Source organism: Coturnix japonica, chromosome 16 (assembly GCF_054131305.1).
Source record: "Coturnix japonica strain WE chromosome 16, WE-NBRP24, whole genome shotgun sequence".
Classification (NCBI taxonomy): domain Eukaryota; kingdom Metazoa; phylum Chordata; class Aves; order Galliformes; family Phasianidae; genus Coturnix; species Coturnix japonica.
This window is the reverse complement of record NC_140678.1, coordinates 1,587,588-1,599,879: the sequence shown is the minus strand read 5'-3', so window position 1 is coordinate 1,599,879 and position 12,292 is coordinate 1,587,588. Positions and strand designations below refer to the sequence as shown.

The following is a 12,292-nucleotide window of genomic DNA, read 5'->3' as shown; positions in this document are numbered from 1 at the left end:
AGCCAGCTTTGCTTCCTGTGGTGTTGTCAAGGAAGGAGGGATTTGGCTTCTCCCTGCCCCTTCCTGAAAGTGAGCCTGGAGTTTGTTTCTCTGCTGGGAGTTTAAAGGTGCCCTTTCAAAGCACTGAGGAGCACAGAATCACGCAATGATTGGGTTGGAAGGGACCATAAAGCTCATAGAACCACAGAACACTTGGGTCTGCATTGGAATGGTCCTTATAAATCATAGGACTCTGGCACCTTTTAGTTTAAAAAGGAGATCGGGGGGGGGGGGGGTGACTCATCACATGAACCAAGGTCCTGAGCTTTTCCTCCTCCACATCTGCCTCAGATGGGCGGTGCTGGGCATGCGTGCTCCCAGCAAAACTCACATTGAAGAACCCTATCACTGAGACTGGGATGTGCCCAGCTGTGGCCCAAGGGATGCACAGGGACGTGTGGTCACCTCTATGGATTTTGAGTCTTTCCCCTTTCAGCCTGTAAACAAAGTGATATTCTGACTCTTCATTTTTCTATCAATAAACTTTATTGCCGTTTTCTTGCGAAGGTTTCAGCAATTAAAAAAACAAAAAACAAGAAGAAGAAGAAAAAAAAGAAGAGGAAGGAGAAGACAAAGGGAGTTGATGTTTGACTGCTGGGCTATCACTTAAGTCCTTGTTCCTGTTTACTCAGGACTTATTAGAGCTCATTCAATGCCTATAGCATGGCTGGATCAATACCTGCTGGGAGCAAGAGAGATTCCGCTTGGCCACTGTAGCCCATGTTGCAGAATTGATCTGCTTGGCTGCTGCAATCTGAAAATCCATCTTTTTGCGCTCTCTCCCTCTCTCTCTGCAGCCGAGTTGCTAAGCAACAAGGGCTCCTTTGGGCAGCCATTGGTCAGCAGCATCTTCGGGTCCCGCGGTCCTACGTGGTCACTTGGCCACTTCAGGCTGAGCTGCGTCCTGCAGGATGGCTGCGGGCAATGGGGAGGGATGGCGATGAGGGGGGAAGATCGATCTGGCCTCACATTTAACCTTTCTGTTAAAAAAAATAAATAAAAGGAAAAAAAAATCTTTCAGAAAACTATATTGACCCATTCCTTATCACTCGGTGCCACTGCAGCCTGATCGGAGCGGGGTTGTGTTGCGTGAGCTCAGCTCCAGGCTCTCCCATCCTCTCCATGAGGATCTGTTGCCTCTCCTTCCCTGGTTTTTCCCTCTCACCTTGGCCGGACACAAAGTTAGGGCTGAGCTAAAGGTGTGTTTGTAAACTGATTTCATTAAACTGGGGCAAAACCTTTGTGCGGATGTACTGAGATCAATGTAAACCCCATTTACATCGATTTCGCTTCGCTTTGGTAAAGGAATCGAATTATACAAACCGATACCAACCTGCTTTAAAATGATTTAAGGTTGTCTACACAAGACCAACTTTGGCTCGCCATTCTGCAGGTAGACAAGGCCCATCCCTCCTCCACAACGAGGTGAACCCCTGTGCCACAACAGCTCTGTGCTCCCTTGGCTTCATCCCCAAAGCTGTGCTCAGATCTCTCTCCAATCCCACCTGCTGGAGGTGGGGAGGCTGTTTTCAATCCCTCCCTCCACAGAGACACGTGTCTCATGTGTGCGAGCCTTTCCCTGCAGTCCCCAGGTGATGCTCTATCTCGATCCCAAAGGCTTAGCATGAGAGTGTTATAATCCCCAGCTTGTGATTATCTTATCTTTACACGGTGAAAGGATGGAGGGGTTAATACCAGCACACGAGTGCTTAGAAGTGGACACTCAAAGCCAAGTGCCAACAACGCTGTGAGACACCCACAGCAAGTGGCCTCCCATCCTCAAAGTACCAATCAGATCTGCAAAAACCCCATGTCCCCGAGGTCAGCAAAGCCAAACACTTGCTTGAGTCCCACAATGGGTAATTCATATAACCCACTGCTGTGCACAGGCTGGTTGACCTTGCCTCCCCCAACCAAGAAGGGAACACCAGAAACCGTACACACTATTATCTAATTTGAAGTATATATGACTGTTTTACAATTTCTTTGCAATAAATACTTAAATACATATATATACACAGCACTTGTTTCATCTCATGTAGAAGAGCCAAATGCAGCCCAGCCTGAGGCAGGTATGGTTACAAGATCTCACTCTGGCTTTCCATATAGGGATGAATGTCATTCCCCAAAAGGAGACAGCACCTTTAGCATAAAGCACAGAATCATCACAGAACCTTGCAGTGATCACGCTGGCACCATTTTCTCCTCCTCAGTAATCACCTGTTTTAAATGTTCTTGTGCTCTACTGATTTTTCCCCCTTCCCACGGAGGAAGGAGGGCGCTGAGCTTCAAGGAGAAGCACAACAGCTGATAGTGCTGGCACTGCATTGCTCTGCTCCTAGGAACACCCTGAGCTCTTCTCCATCCAGGAGAGATCAGAAATACTCCAAAAGTTCTGAGAATCTGAGAAATGCTGCTTCATCAAAACTCACTTCTTTCTCCCCCAAAAGAGCCAGCTGTGCCATTAAATCTCCCTTTTCAAACACTGCATTGGACGAATGAAAAGAGTGGGAGTCATCAGATTGCCCCATTTCAGCATTTCCCAAAAGAATCATTTCCTCTTCCAGCCCCGTGTGATTTTTTATTTTGTTTTAAAATCATGATTAATTTACACTAAATGGACCTTTGAAAAACTGCCCATGCTGAATTTCTGCTACTATTTTAATGCCTGTCAGATCCACTTCCTTTGATCGACAATGTCTGCAATTTCTTTTTATTTCTCACATATATATTTTTTTCATCCTAATTGAGGAGGGGGAAGAAATGAAAACCAGCCATATTTCTACCGAAGGAGGAACCTGTTTCTTGGCAAATCCCAAAACTCTTCTACAGATTCCAGGGGGATTTTAAGCAGGATCTGAACCATGACATTTCCTCGCTCTCCTCTTCCCATGGGAGACGTTTCCCCCTGATATTTTGTTTTATCCGCACATTAATGGCTGCTGAATGATCTCTTTGCCAAGCAGCTCATCACCCCCTCGCAGGTCGCTTGCCCCGGGTTCTGTGAGAACTGCCCATGCCAAGAGGACGGCTCAGGCAGACCATTAACTGATTTTTTGCTTTCACTTAGAGCCTGCAGCATTGACATGCCTGCTCGATATCTGACAAGCTATCCGCCGGCCCTGTCCACTGCTGAGATCTGAGCAGGGCTTCGGGAGAAAAAAAACACACACATTCCTGTTCTTTGGTGTGATCCCATTGTTCAACTCCATCCCAATGGGATCTGTGCTGCGAGGGCGGTGGTGCTGATGGACAGCTCCTGTGGACCCCAAATCTCTGCCCCCCTGAATTGGGGGCCGTGGGGATATTCCAGCCCTATAGGGATACTGCTGTCCCCTATGTGGGCTCTGTCCTTCCAACCACCACCTTAGCAGGAGGAATCCATCACATTTAGACCTGTCTGGGCTGCTGGGTTTGGCCTTGGGGCATGGATGTATGAAAAAAGAAGGGATGGAGCGTTGCACCCCATTTCCATCAAGACCCCTATGTGGGTTTGTCATTTAACACCTGCTTACCATTAAGATGTAGAATAAACATTGCTCTCAGCACCTCATGCACGTGGACACTTGGCACTGGTGGCATCTCCAGATCCTTCTGCAGTGACCTGACCTCTCCTCTGTGCTTCCATGGGGTTGTATGGGTACGTGGGCTGTGGGAATTCATGGCTGTGCACCCAAACACAGCATTGACCCAAACACAACATGCTGGGCGCTGGGCTGAATGAAAAAGCACCTTCAGGAGCCAAAATTGATCAGATGGGGAGGGACACAGATGGGGGTTGCACACAGTCTTGGGGTGGTGGAGATGAACTCTTTACAACCATTAAAAATCTCAAATCTGGAATTGCTGGGGATGATCCGGCTTTGTTATCCTTCCTTGTTTTCCATTGAACACCCTCTGCAGACAAGGAGGAGGTGGAGGCAAGCGAGAGGGAGGGGAGACGGGAGAGAGTCAATTGACAAAGAGAGGTTATTAATTTTTCAGAAAAGAAAATGCATTCCACATTTTGAGGAGAAATATTGATACGTGGTTTAATGCTCTTTTATTTCCTTCACTCTCCCATCTTCGCTGTTGTATTTTGCATTGTGCAGATCTGTGTGTGCAGAAGCCCCTGTTTCTGGCGTTCATTTCTTGTACATGAGCCCCATCTCTGCGGGTGGAGGGTGCCATGGGAGGACCATGGGGGCACACAGCATTCACCTTCCCTTTGGGTTTGACACCCTCTTGGTTGAGCTATGGGTTGAGTTGGGATTTCTTGCAAGACCCCAAACACTTGAACACCAATTGAAAAGCTGTGGTTATCTGGGAGAGAAACAGGTAACTGATGGGTGCTGGTTGAGCCTGCCATGCTAGGAGAGGGGCTGCATTACTGTGCTGGGTTTCCAGCTTCATTCCTCCCCCACTTTCCCTGCTGAGGTCCCAAGGATCTCATGGCTGTTGCTCTGGGTCAGAGCTGCTTCTCCATCCTCATTTTGCTCTTCTGTTCCTTTTCCATCTGTTCCTTGGCATTCTTTAACTCACAGCTCCTTCCCCAAAGCCTCCCTGCAATGCCAGCAAAACCACAATGCATTTCATGGGCTTATGGAGTACACAGAACCCATCCACATCCAAGTGACACCGCTCTGTTTGAACACCACCCAAAGAAACCATTCAGAAGATGCCACGTCCAGAGCAAGTATGTGCATTGAGCCCTTTGCACACCACATAAATGGAGGGCAGGGAACAAAAACTTCATCCATTAACACCATGACAGGTATTTCCCTGTTCTTAGGCCAGGCCTAAACGAGCAAAGCACTTAAGCACATGATTAATTTGAAGTCTAAGAGACTTAAGCACGTGCTTAAGCGTTCTGCAGCCCTGGACCTAACAACAGAGGTTTCTACAGAGCGATCCATGCTCACGACACGTTATGGGGCTAGTCAGATGTATGGATTAAGGGTGCCATAAACAGTTGAGATATTCTGTTTAAACAATCATTTGTTGACAAGACTATTCTAAGCCCATCGAATCCCTAAGTGATAGATGTATGTTGTCTTTCTGAGTCTCATGCTGTATCAGCCATTGATTTTTTCAGCCTGGATGCTAAGGTAACCTTTACCTGAGAGCTTAAGCAGAAAGCAATGGGTGTATGCTCACCGTGTTTGCATTGCTGGAGCGAGGACAGAGAGAGGGTTCATCCTTGCATCCATCCATATAGCACCTCTGCACCTCAAACATGGGGAAGGGGAAGATCATCCAGCAATGGCATCACTGCATGGACACAAGGAGTGGCAGAGGACATTGGCCCCATCCTCAGTCACACAAACCCTGCCCAGGGGTTTGCTTCATCCTCACATCTGGAGGTGGTTTCTCATCCCCAAACACACTGCTGCATTCACCCAAAGAAGAGCATCATTGCTCTGCATTGTGTCACTCAACAGCTATTTGGTCCCTAGAGACCAATGGGTGCCCTGGTGGCTCCATCCCCTTATGGGCACAGTGTTGGGATACCCTTCTTGGAGATCTGTTTTAATCACATTTCTACGGCGTAACCAGGGGAAGGAATCTATCGACAGACTGTCTTCACATTTCTGTCAATTCTTCCGTAGACATCATTAAATCCAAGAGTGGATCTTAATTTAACGTGTTAGCTAACGGGTTATTTAATTAGTTTTCAATACCCCCCTTCCCCCCCATCCCAACCCCCCCCCACCTTAAATAAAATAAGAAAGAGGGGGATGGGGAAATGGGCTATGAAAATAAAAGAGTAAGATGATGAACACGTCCAGGTTTCCCGGATCTGCACAGAAATCATCTCCTCGGCCCCTTCACCCCTTCTCTCTCACAAGAATGAGCCCTGTTGCGTTTCCCCTTCTCCCCACTGTGTTCAATAATAAATGAAAATGGTAAAAAGCAATTCATACACAGGCTAAGCGTCTGGATTTATTATCAAGACAATTACACCGAGGAGAATTCCCGGAAAATTACTCTTAGAAGTCTTTCTCTGCCACCCCCCTCCTCGTTTGGATAAATACAGCAGCAATTACTGCTGTGGGAGAGAGGAGGGCACACAGAGAGGGGCCAATGCACTGTGCCCCATCCGGGCTCGCTCTTGGGGTGCTACTGCTGTGGGGTGGCTTTGTGCTGGGGGCAGCAGGGGACTTTGGGGTGCACGTTTCCCATACACAGCTCTGTGAGATGGGTATCGATCACGGCCAGCTCTGTGTGTGTGCACGCACACGTGCGGTAGCTGTGGGTTAGGAGCTGCTTTGGGTTATTTTTGGTGAACACAGCACCACAATCTGAGGTTGGTGTGGGGCACCCACCCTGCAGGGACCCAGGGCTGCGCCCCATGGCACCCGGTGTCAGGCAGCCCTGGGGGCAGTGGGTTCCTGCTTGCCCTTGTCCTTGCTTTGTCCGCTCTTCCTGCCTTGTCTTCTGCTTTCCCTCATCCCCAACGCTGCCTCTCTCTGTCCCTGCCTCATTTCCCCCTTTTTCCCTTGTCCCCATCCCTACCTCACCCTCATCTCTGTCCCTGCCTTGTCCCCATCCCCACCTTCTACCCATCCCCATCTCTATCTGCATTAACTCCCATTTTTCCTCCTCCCCATCCCTGCCTTATCCTGCTGCCTGTCTTTCCCCGTCTCCGCATCACACTCATTCATTCCTTGTCCCCATCCTTTCCTCATATCCCTTGTCCTGGTCGTGTCGCACCCATCCCAGCCTTGTTCCCATCCCTGTCCATCCTCTGTCCCTTCCATATCCTGCTCTTCCTCACCCCATCCCTGCTCGACCCCCCCGCTGTCACATCCCAGGGGACCGGTGCCACCTGTTGCAGGGTCTGAGCCGCAGGCATTGAGGGCAATGACCCCCCTCCCCATTTCCCCATCTCGGTTCCCTCCGGTGCCGGGGGATGGGGGGCGGCCGTACCCCAATAATGTGAGATTTGGGGTGAAATTCTCCAAAATCGGGGTTTGGAAAAGCAAAGCTTCTTCCTGAGCTGCCGTAAGAGGAAAATACTGCTGCAAGAATTCACAGGCAGGAGCCGCCTGCATAAATAAACCTGGATACATACGAAATAAATACAATTTTCCCGTGTGCGTGTGTTTATTATTCAGATCTATTTACGTATATACCTAATTCGGATGAAAGAAGGAGACGGGAACTGCCGCTGTTTCAACGCAGAGCACTTTGCAGCCCGGAATAAAGGGCTCACATCGGGTTCTTTTCCACCTCACCAACACCCGAAGATATTCCCCAGCATTATTTGTGTGCTCACAACTGGGGGGGAGGAAGCCTAGGGGATGAGGGGGGGGACCCTCAGCCTTTGGGTGCGCTCCGGGTGATACGGGTGTCAATGGGCGATTAAAGAGTATTGAGCAAACCCCGATTTTTCCCGACGTCGCTGTGAATGATCGGCCCTTCCCCTCTGCACGTCGCCGTTCTGCTTTTTGGGGTCTATTTTAACATTATTATTATTATTATTATTATTATTATTATTATTATTATTATTATTATTATTATTGCCTCTGAGCTTTGGGGTCCCATAAAGCTCGGAGGGGGAAAATGGGATCTCCGAACCCCGAAAGGAGGCAGAAGTTGGGATAGAAAGGGGGGAGTTTGGGGGGGGGCTGAGCCACTCGCACCCCGCGGAGCTCCAGGAATCGCTGCGTTTCTCATTCGGAAGCTCCGAAATCCGCGTCGGGATTTGGGACGGGCCGAGAGTGGGAAAGGAGAAATCGGGGGGAGATGGGGGGTAAAAGAGGGGGGGAGAAGGAGGGGGGGGTGGGAAGGAGGGGAAAAAGGAGGGGGGAAAAAAGAAGGGGGAAAAATGGCAGCTCGGAACACGGCGAAATCCGAGAGTTTTTCTCTGCTTTTCCCCCGAAAGCCCCGACGGGGCCGCGCTGCGCTCAGGGTGTAAAGTTCAGCTGTGAACTCCTGAAAACAAACCGCGGATGGAAGAAGTGCCCGGAGGTCCCCGCTGATATCAACCCCTCCTCCATGGAGGGAGCAAAAAGGGGGGGGGGGTCCCGAGCCCGGCCCCGTCCCGGAGTTCTACGTGGGAAACCACAGCGTGTGACATCGAAAAGAGAACACGGGGGTCCCAAACAATCCCCCCCGCTGTGGGATATCGGCTGAGGGTCCGACCCCCACCCCCCCATAGCACTGCAAAGCGGTTTGGGGGCAGCTCCAAAGTTTTATGGCGAACGAGAAAAGTGGGCAGAGAGCGGAGGAGATGGGGAGGGGGTGGGGGAGATTGGGGGGGGCGGCTTTGCCCGCATCCCACAGTGTTTCTTTCCCCCCTCGTTGAGGGGTTTTTCCCCTCTGCCAACAAAAAAAAAGGGTGGGGGGTTGTGATGGGGGGGGACCCCAGTCTGCTCCTCTCCTCTGGACGCGTTTCTGAGGAGAGAGGGAATTATTTTCAGAGAGAAGAAACTCCGATTACGACGAAAGGGAAAGGGAAAGGAAACGGGAGCGGAGCGGAAAGGGCCTGAAGTTGAGGCTAAAAAGAAAATGTCTCGAAGAGATGAATAGAGAAAGAAATCTAAAAGATAAATAAAAGCCGATTCCGAGGGCTCGAACGGGCACTATGGGGGGAGAAAAGGGGGTGGGGAGGGGATGGGGAGGTGAGGGGGTGCGGGGATTTGGGAAGGAGGAAATAATCGGGGGGGAAAGGGCTGAAGGTCCCCCCGGCCCCACCGCCCCACTCCTCCCCGCAACGCCCGAAAAGCCGAACGCAACGCGGTGACATCGGGGGAAAAAAAACAGCCCCGATAATAAACCAGAGCGAAAGGATTTGGGACAGAACGCAGGAGGAGCTGCGCTGCCCCGGAAGGAGCTGCGCGGTTTTTGCGCTGTTTTTGCGCTTCTCTGCGGGGGCTGCGGAGCGTCTGGTCGGGACGGAGCTGAGCGACCCGAAGCCCATTTTCCCCTTATTCCTCTTTAAGAACTTCAAAGCCAGGAGGAAGTTCTGATTTCTTTCTACCTCTTATTCTTATTATTTAGGATTTTCCTGCCTTGTTTTTTGTTCGGGAAGCGAAAGCGTTCGAAATCCCCTTCCAGAAGCCGCATCAAAGTCTCTTTTTTTTCCCGAAGCTATCGATTGCAAAAGTCTTATTTAAACCAACACATTTGAGTTTCTCACATTTTAAAACATCATCTGGGGCCCATTGTATGGAAAATCGATTAGCAGAAATTGCCACGCTCTTCGCCTCCCGCTTGATTGTTGTAAAATCGAGACATCCATAGGCAAAGGGTGGGCTGGGAAAGATTTGGGACCGGAATGAAAGGGCTCGCGAGGAATCCATTGGCACTGAATAATTCACCTGCCAGGCGATGGGGCTGTTGTTTGGAAGCCTTTAAGAACTTTAAGGAAGTTGATCGCCTATAGGGGAAGTGAGTGCGGGGCGGTGAGGGGTTGCTCGGCTCCCTCCCGTGCGTGGCACAACAAAACCCGTGACACAAAAATCCCCTGCGCGGTACCTGATCGCTGGATGCCATAAATCTCACCCTCAGGTGCTTCTCCGCCTCTTATTTGGGGCCGCGTCGTTTTGCCTTTCGGGCTCTTCCTAAGGCGAAATGAAGGAGGGAAGGGGGGGTAGGGATGGAGGGGTATGGGGGAGGGGGGGAGGGGGGAAGAAAGATGAAAATTGAGCGCAGAATAAAAATCGCCGAAGCGCAGCAGCGCCGAACACGGGGGCAGAGCTGGGTTCGGCAACCGAAGGGCTCCGGTGAAGGAAGATGTATTGGGGTATGGGGGGGGATGAGGGGAGCCCACTCCGCGCGTGGGGCAGCGCAGGGAGAGCGGAGAGCGGCCGAGATCCCATTTGCGCACTTACCCCCAGAACCGGGCGGCTCCTCCGGAGGAACGGAGGGAATTAAAGAGAGAGGAGAGAGAGCTCGGGAAGGGAAGGAAAAAAAAGGAGGAGAGGGAAGGGATCAATAGCATCCAGCTGTCGAATGGATGGGAAGAAGGGGAGAGGAGCCGGCTCCGAGATGGGGCACCGAACCCGAGCCCAACCCTTCGGATTCGGGGCGCTGCCGGGTCGGGCCGGTGGGGACGGAGCGACGCCTGACGGGACCCCCCCAAGTACCGACAGCGGTTCGGGCCCCCCGAGCTCTGCCCCAAAGCCTCTCACCCTAATGATATTGCATCGATCGGGGAAGAAGAAGAGCAGGGGGGAGGTGGGAAAGAGGGGGGGGCGGGGGGGGCTGGAGCGAGGAGCTGCCGCATTACTCAATTATGTCGCACTAATTACTAAAAAGTCTCTCTCTCTCTCTGTCTTTCCTTCCCCCCCCCCCCCCCCCCCCCCCTCCGTTGTTGTTTGCTGGGTGCAAAGCTCGGCTCAGGGCAGAGTCCAGCTCCTGCCACGGGGCCCCCGGTGCCGCCTGGGGGTGGAGGGGGGGGCGGTGGATTGGGTTTGGATCGGTGGGCGGTGCGGCGGTGCCGGGTCTGTGCGGGACGTGGGGCAGCTGCAGGGATGGATGGATCCATCGATGGGGCGGTCGATGCTCTATCGCCATTATTACACTCAATGAAACCGTTTCAGACGTGGCTGCTTCATCCCTTGTTTGTTCCCTCCTTCTCCTCGCCGTGCACCTTTTATTCTCCCCATATCCCTTGGATCTCCTGCCTGGTTCTGGTCCCTCACATCCCATCCCTGCAAGGAAGCCCTAAAACCAAACCCTGATACCAAAGGCACCCAAATGGCAGGGAAGGATTCCTTGAAGATGCCCATCCTGGCCTGGCCCATCTCTGGACCCCATTATAAGGGAGATAAAGTGTGATAAAAACTGCCCTTTCCCCCCCATCCTTCTAACTCAGGACCCTCTGCTCTGCTGCTGCCCACATCCCATGGACTATATGGGGTTATATGGGACGGTGGTCTTTGCACACAAGAGGAAGAGGAGCAAGGGAGATCTCATCCCCAATTCAGAGAAGGAATTTTGCCTGCAGAGGGAAGGGGTGGGATGAGATGAGACAAATGGGATGGGATGGGATGGGATGGGATGGGATGGGATGGGATGGGATGGGATGGGATGGGATGGGATGGGATGGGATGGGATGAATGAGATGAGGTGTCTTAGGATGGGATGGAATTAATGGGACGGTTTGGGAAGAGTGGGATGGGAAAGAATGGGATACAATTGGATGGAATGGAATCAGATGAGATGTGGCCAAATAGGGTGGGATGGATAAGGTGGGATGAAATGGAATCAGATGAGATGCAGTGGAGTGATGTGGAATGGATGAGGTGAGATAGGATGCATGTGACCAGATATATGGGATCTGATGGATGGAATCAGATCGGATGGCACAACGTGGCACGGAATAGGATGGCTGGGATGGTTTGGGTTAAACTGTTGTGTGGGATGGGATGTCACAGTGCTGGAGACCCCAGGCCCACCCTGAAGCCCCCCGGTCACCTGCAGTTTGGTGGTACCAGGAAGGAACACTCCAGAATAACCCACCAAGGGCAGGTTGTGGGTTTGAGGTTTGCAGTGTGGTTCAATAAAGCTTTGGAAATCATCACATCATGGCCTGGGGGACTCAGCATGGCTGGAAATGGAGGTGCTGGGGTCCTGTGTGACACCAAATGGTGCCAGGGAGGGCACTGGGTGCTGCCATGGCCTAAACATCAGCTCACATCATTCTGCCTTCCTGCTTCTTCCCATCTTCCTCCCCCTCCTTTCCCTTTTATCTCTTCTCCATTCCATTTCCCCTCTCCCTTTCCCTTGTACCTTTCCCTCTATTCCCTTTTCCTTGTTCCTTTATTTCCCTTTCCCTATTTCCCCATTCACCACCACCACAGTCCTACCTTCCCTTCCCCATTCCCACCTCCAGCTCCAAAACACCACTGCAATCCTAGGAGATTGGGGGGTGGGGGGAGAAGAGGGGGTGTGGGTTGTGAGGGGACACACATAGGGACAGACAGATGAGTTTGGGGGAGCAGGAAGCAGATGGTTTATTGGGGCTGCAGCCAGAAGGTAGAACTGGAGGGGAAGGGTTGGGAGAGGACATAGGGTGAATGTGGGGGGGGATATAGGGATAAAGAAGGAAATGAGGGGGGGGGGCATCGGGGACAGGCACTTTGAGGGCAATGGGGGACTCATCCAGCTTTGTGCTCTGGGATTTAGGATAGTGATCACCCAACTCGAGGTGGGGGTCAACTGAGTGATATGGGGGGGGTCACCCTATAGACAGGGGTCAACCCAGGGGGTAGGTCAGCACAGTTGAGGGGTTCCCCGTGGGAGGAGCGGTGCAGGTGCTGCT

At 51.7% G+C, this 12,292-nt stretch overlaps 1 protein-coding gene across 1 annotated transcript; it reads right to left on the bottom strand.

Moving 5' to 3' along the window:
* Positions 1-506: 506 nt before the first annotated feature.
* On the bottom strand, positions 507-10,153 carry LOC107325679 (uncharacterized). The gene is made up of 3 exons (XM_085517666.1): positions 9,858-10,153; positions 9,502-9,587; positions 507-1,019 (listed from the first exon to the last, which is right to left on the bottom strand). The coding sequence occupies exons 1-3, from the start codon at positions 9,965-9,967 to the stop codon at positions 712-714; spliced, it is 504 nt and encodes a 167-aa protein (XP_085373792.1). The 5' UTR covers positions 9,968-10,153; the 3' UTR covers positions 507-711.
* Between the last annotated feature and the right edge of the window lie 2,139 nt (positions 10,154-12,292).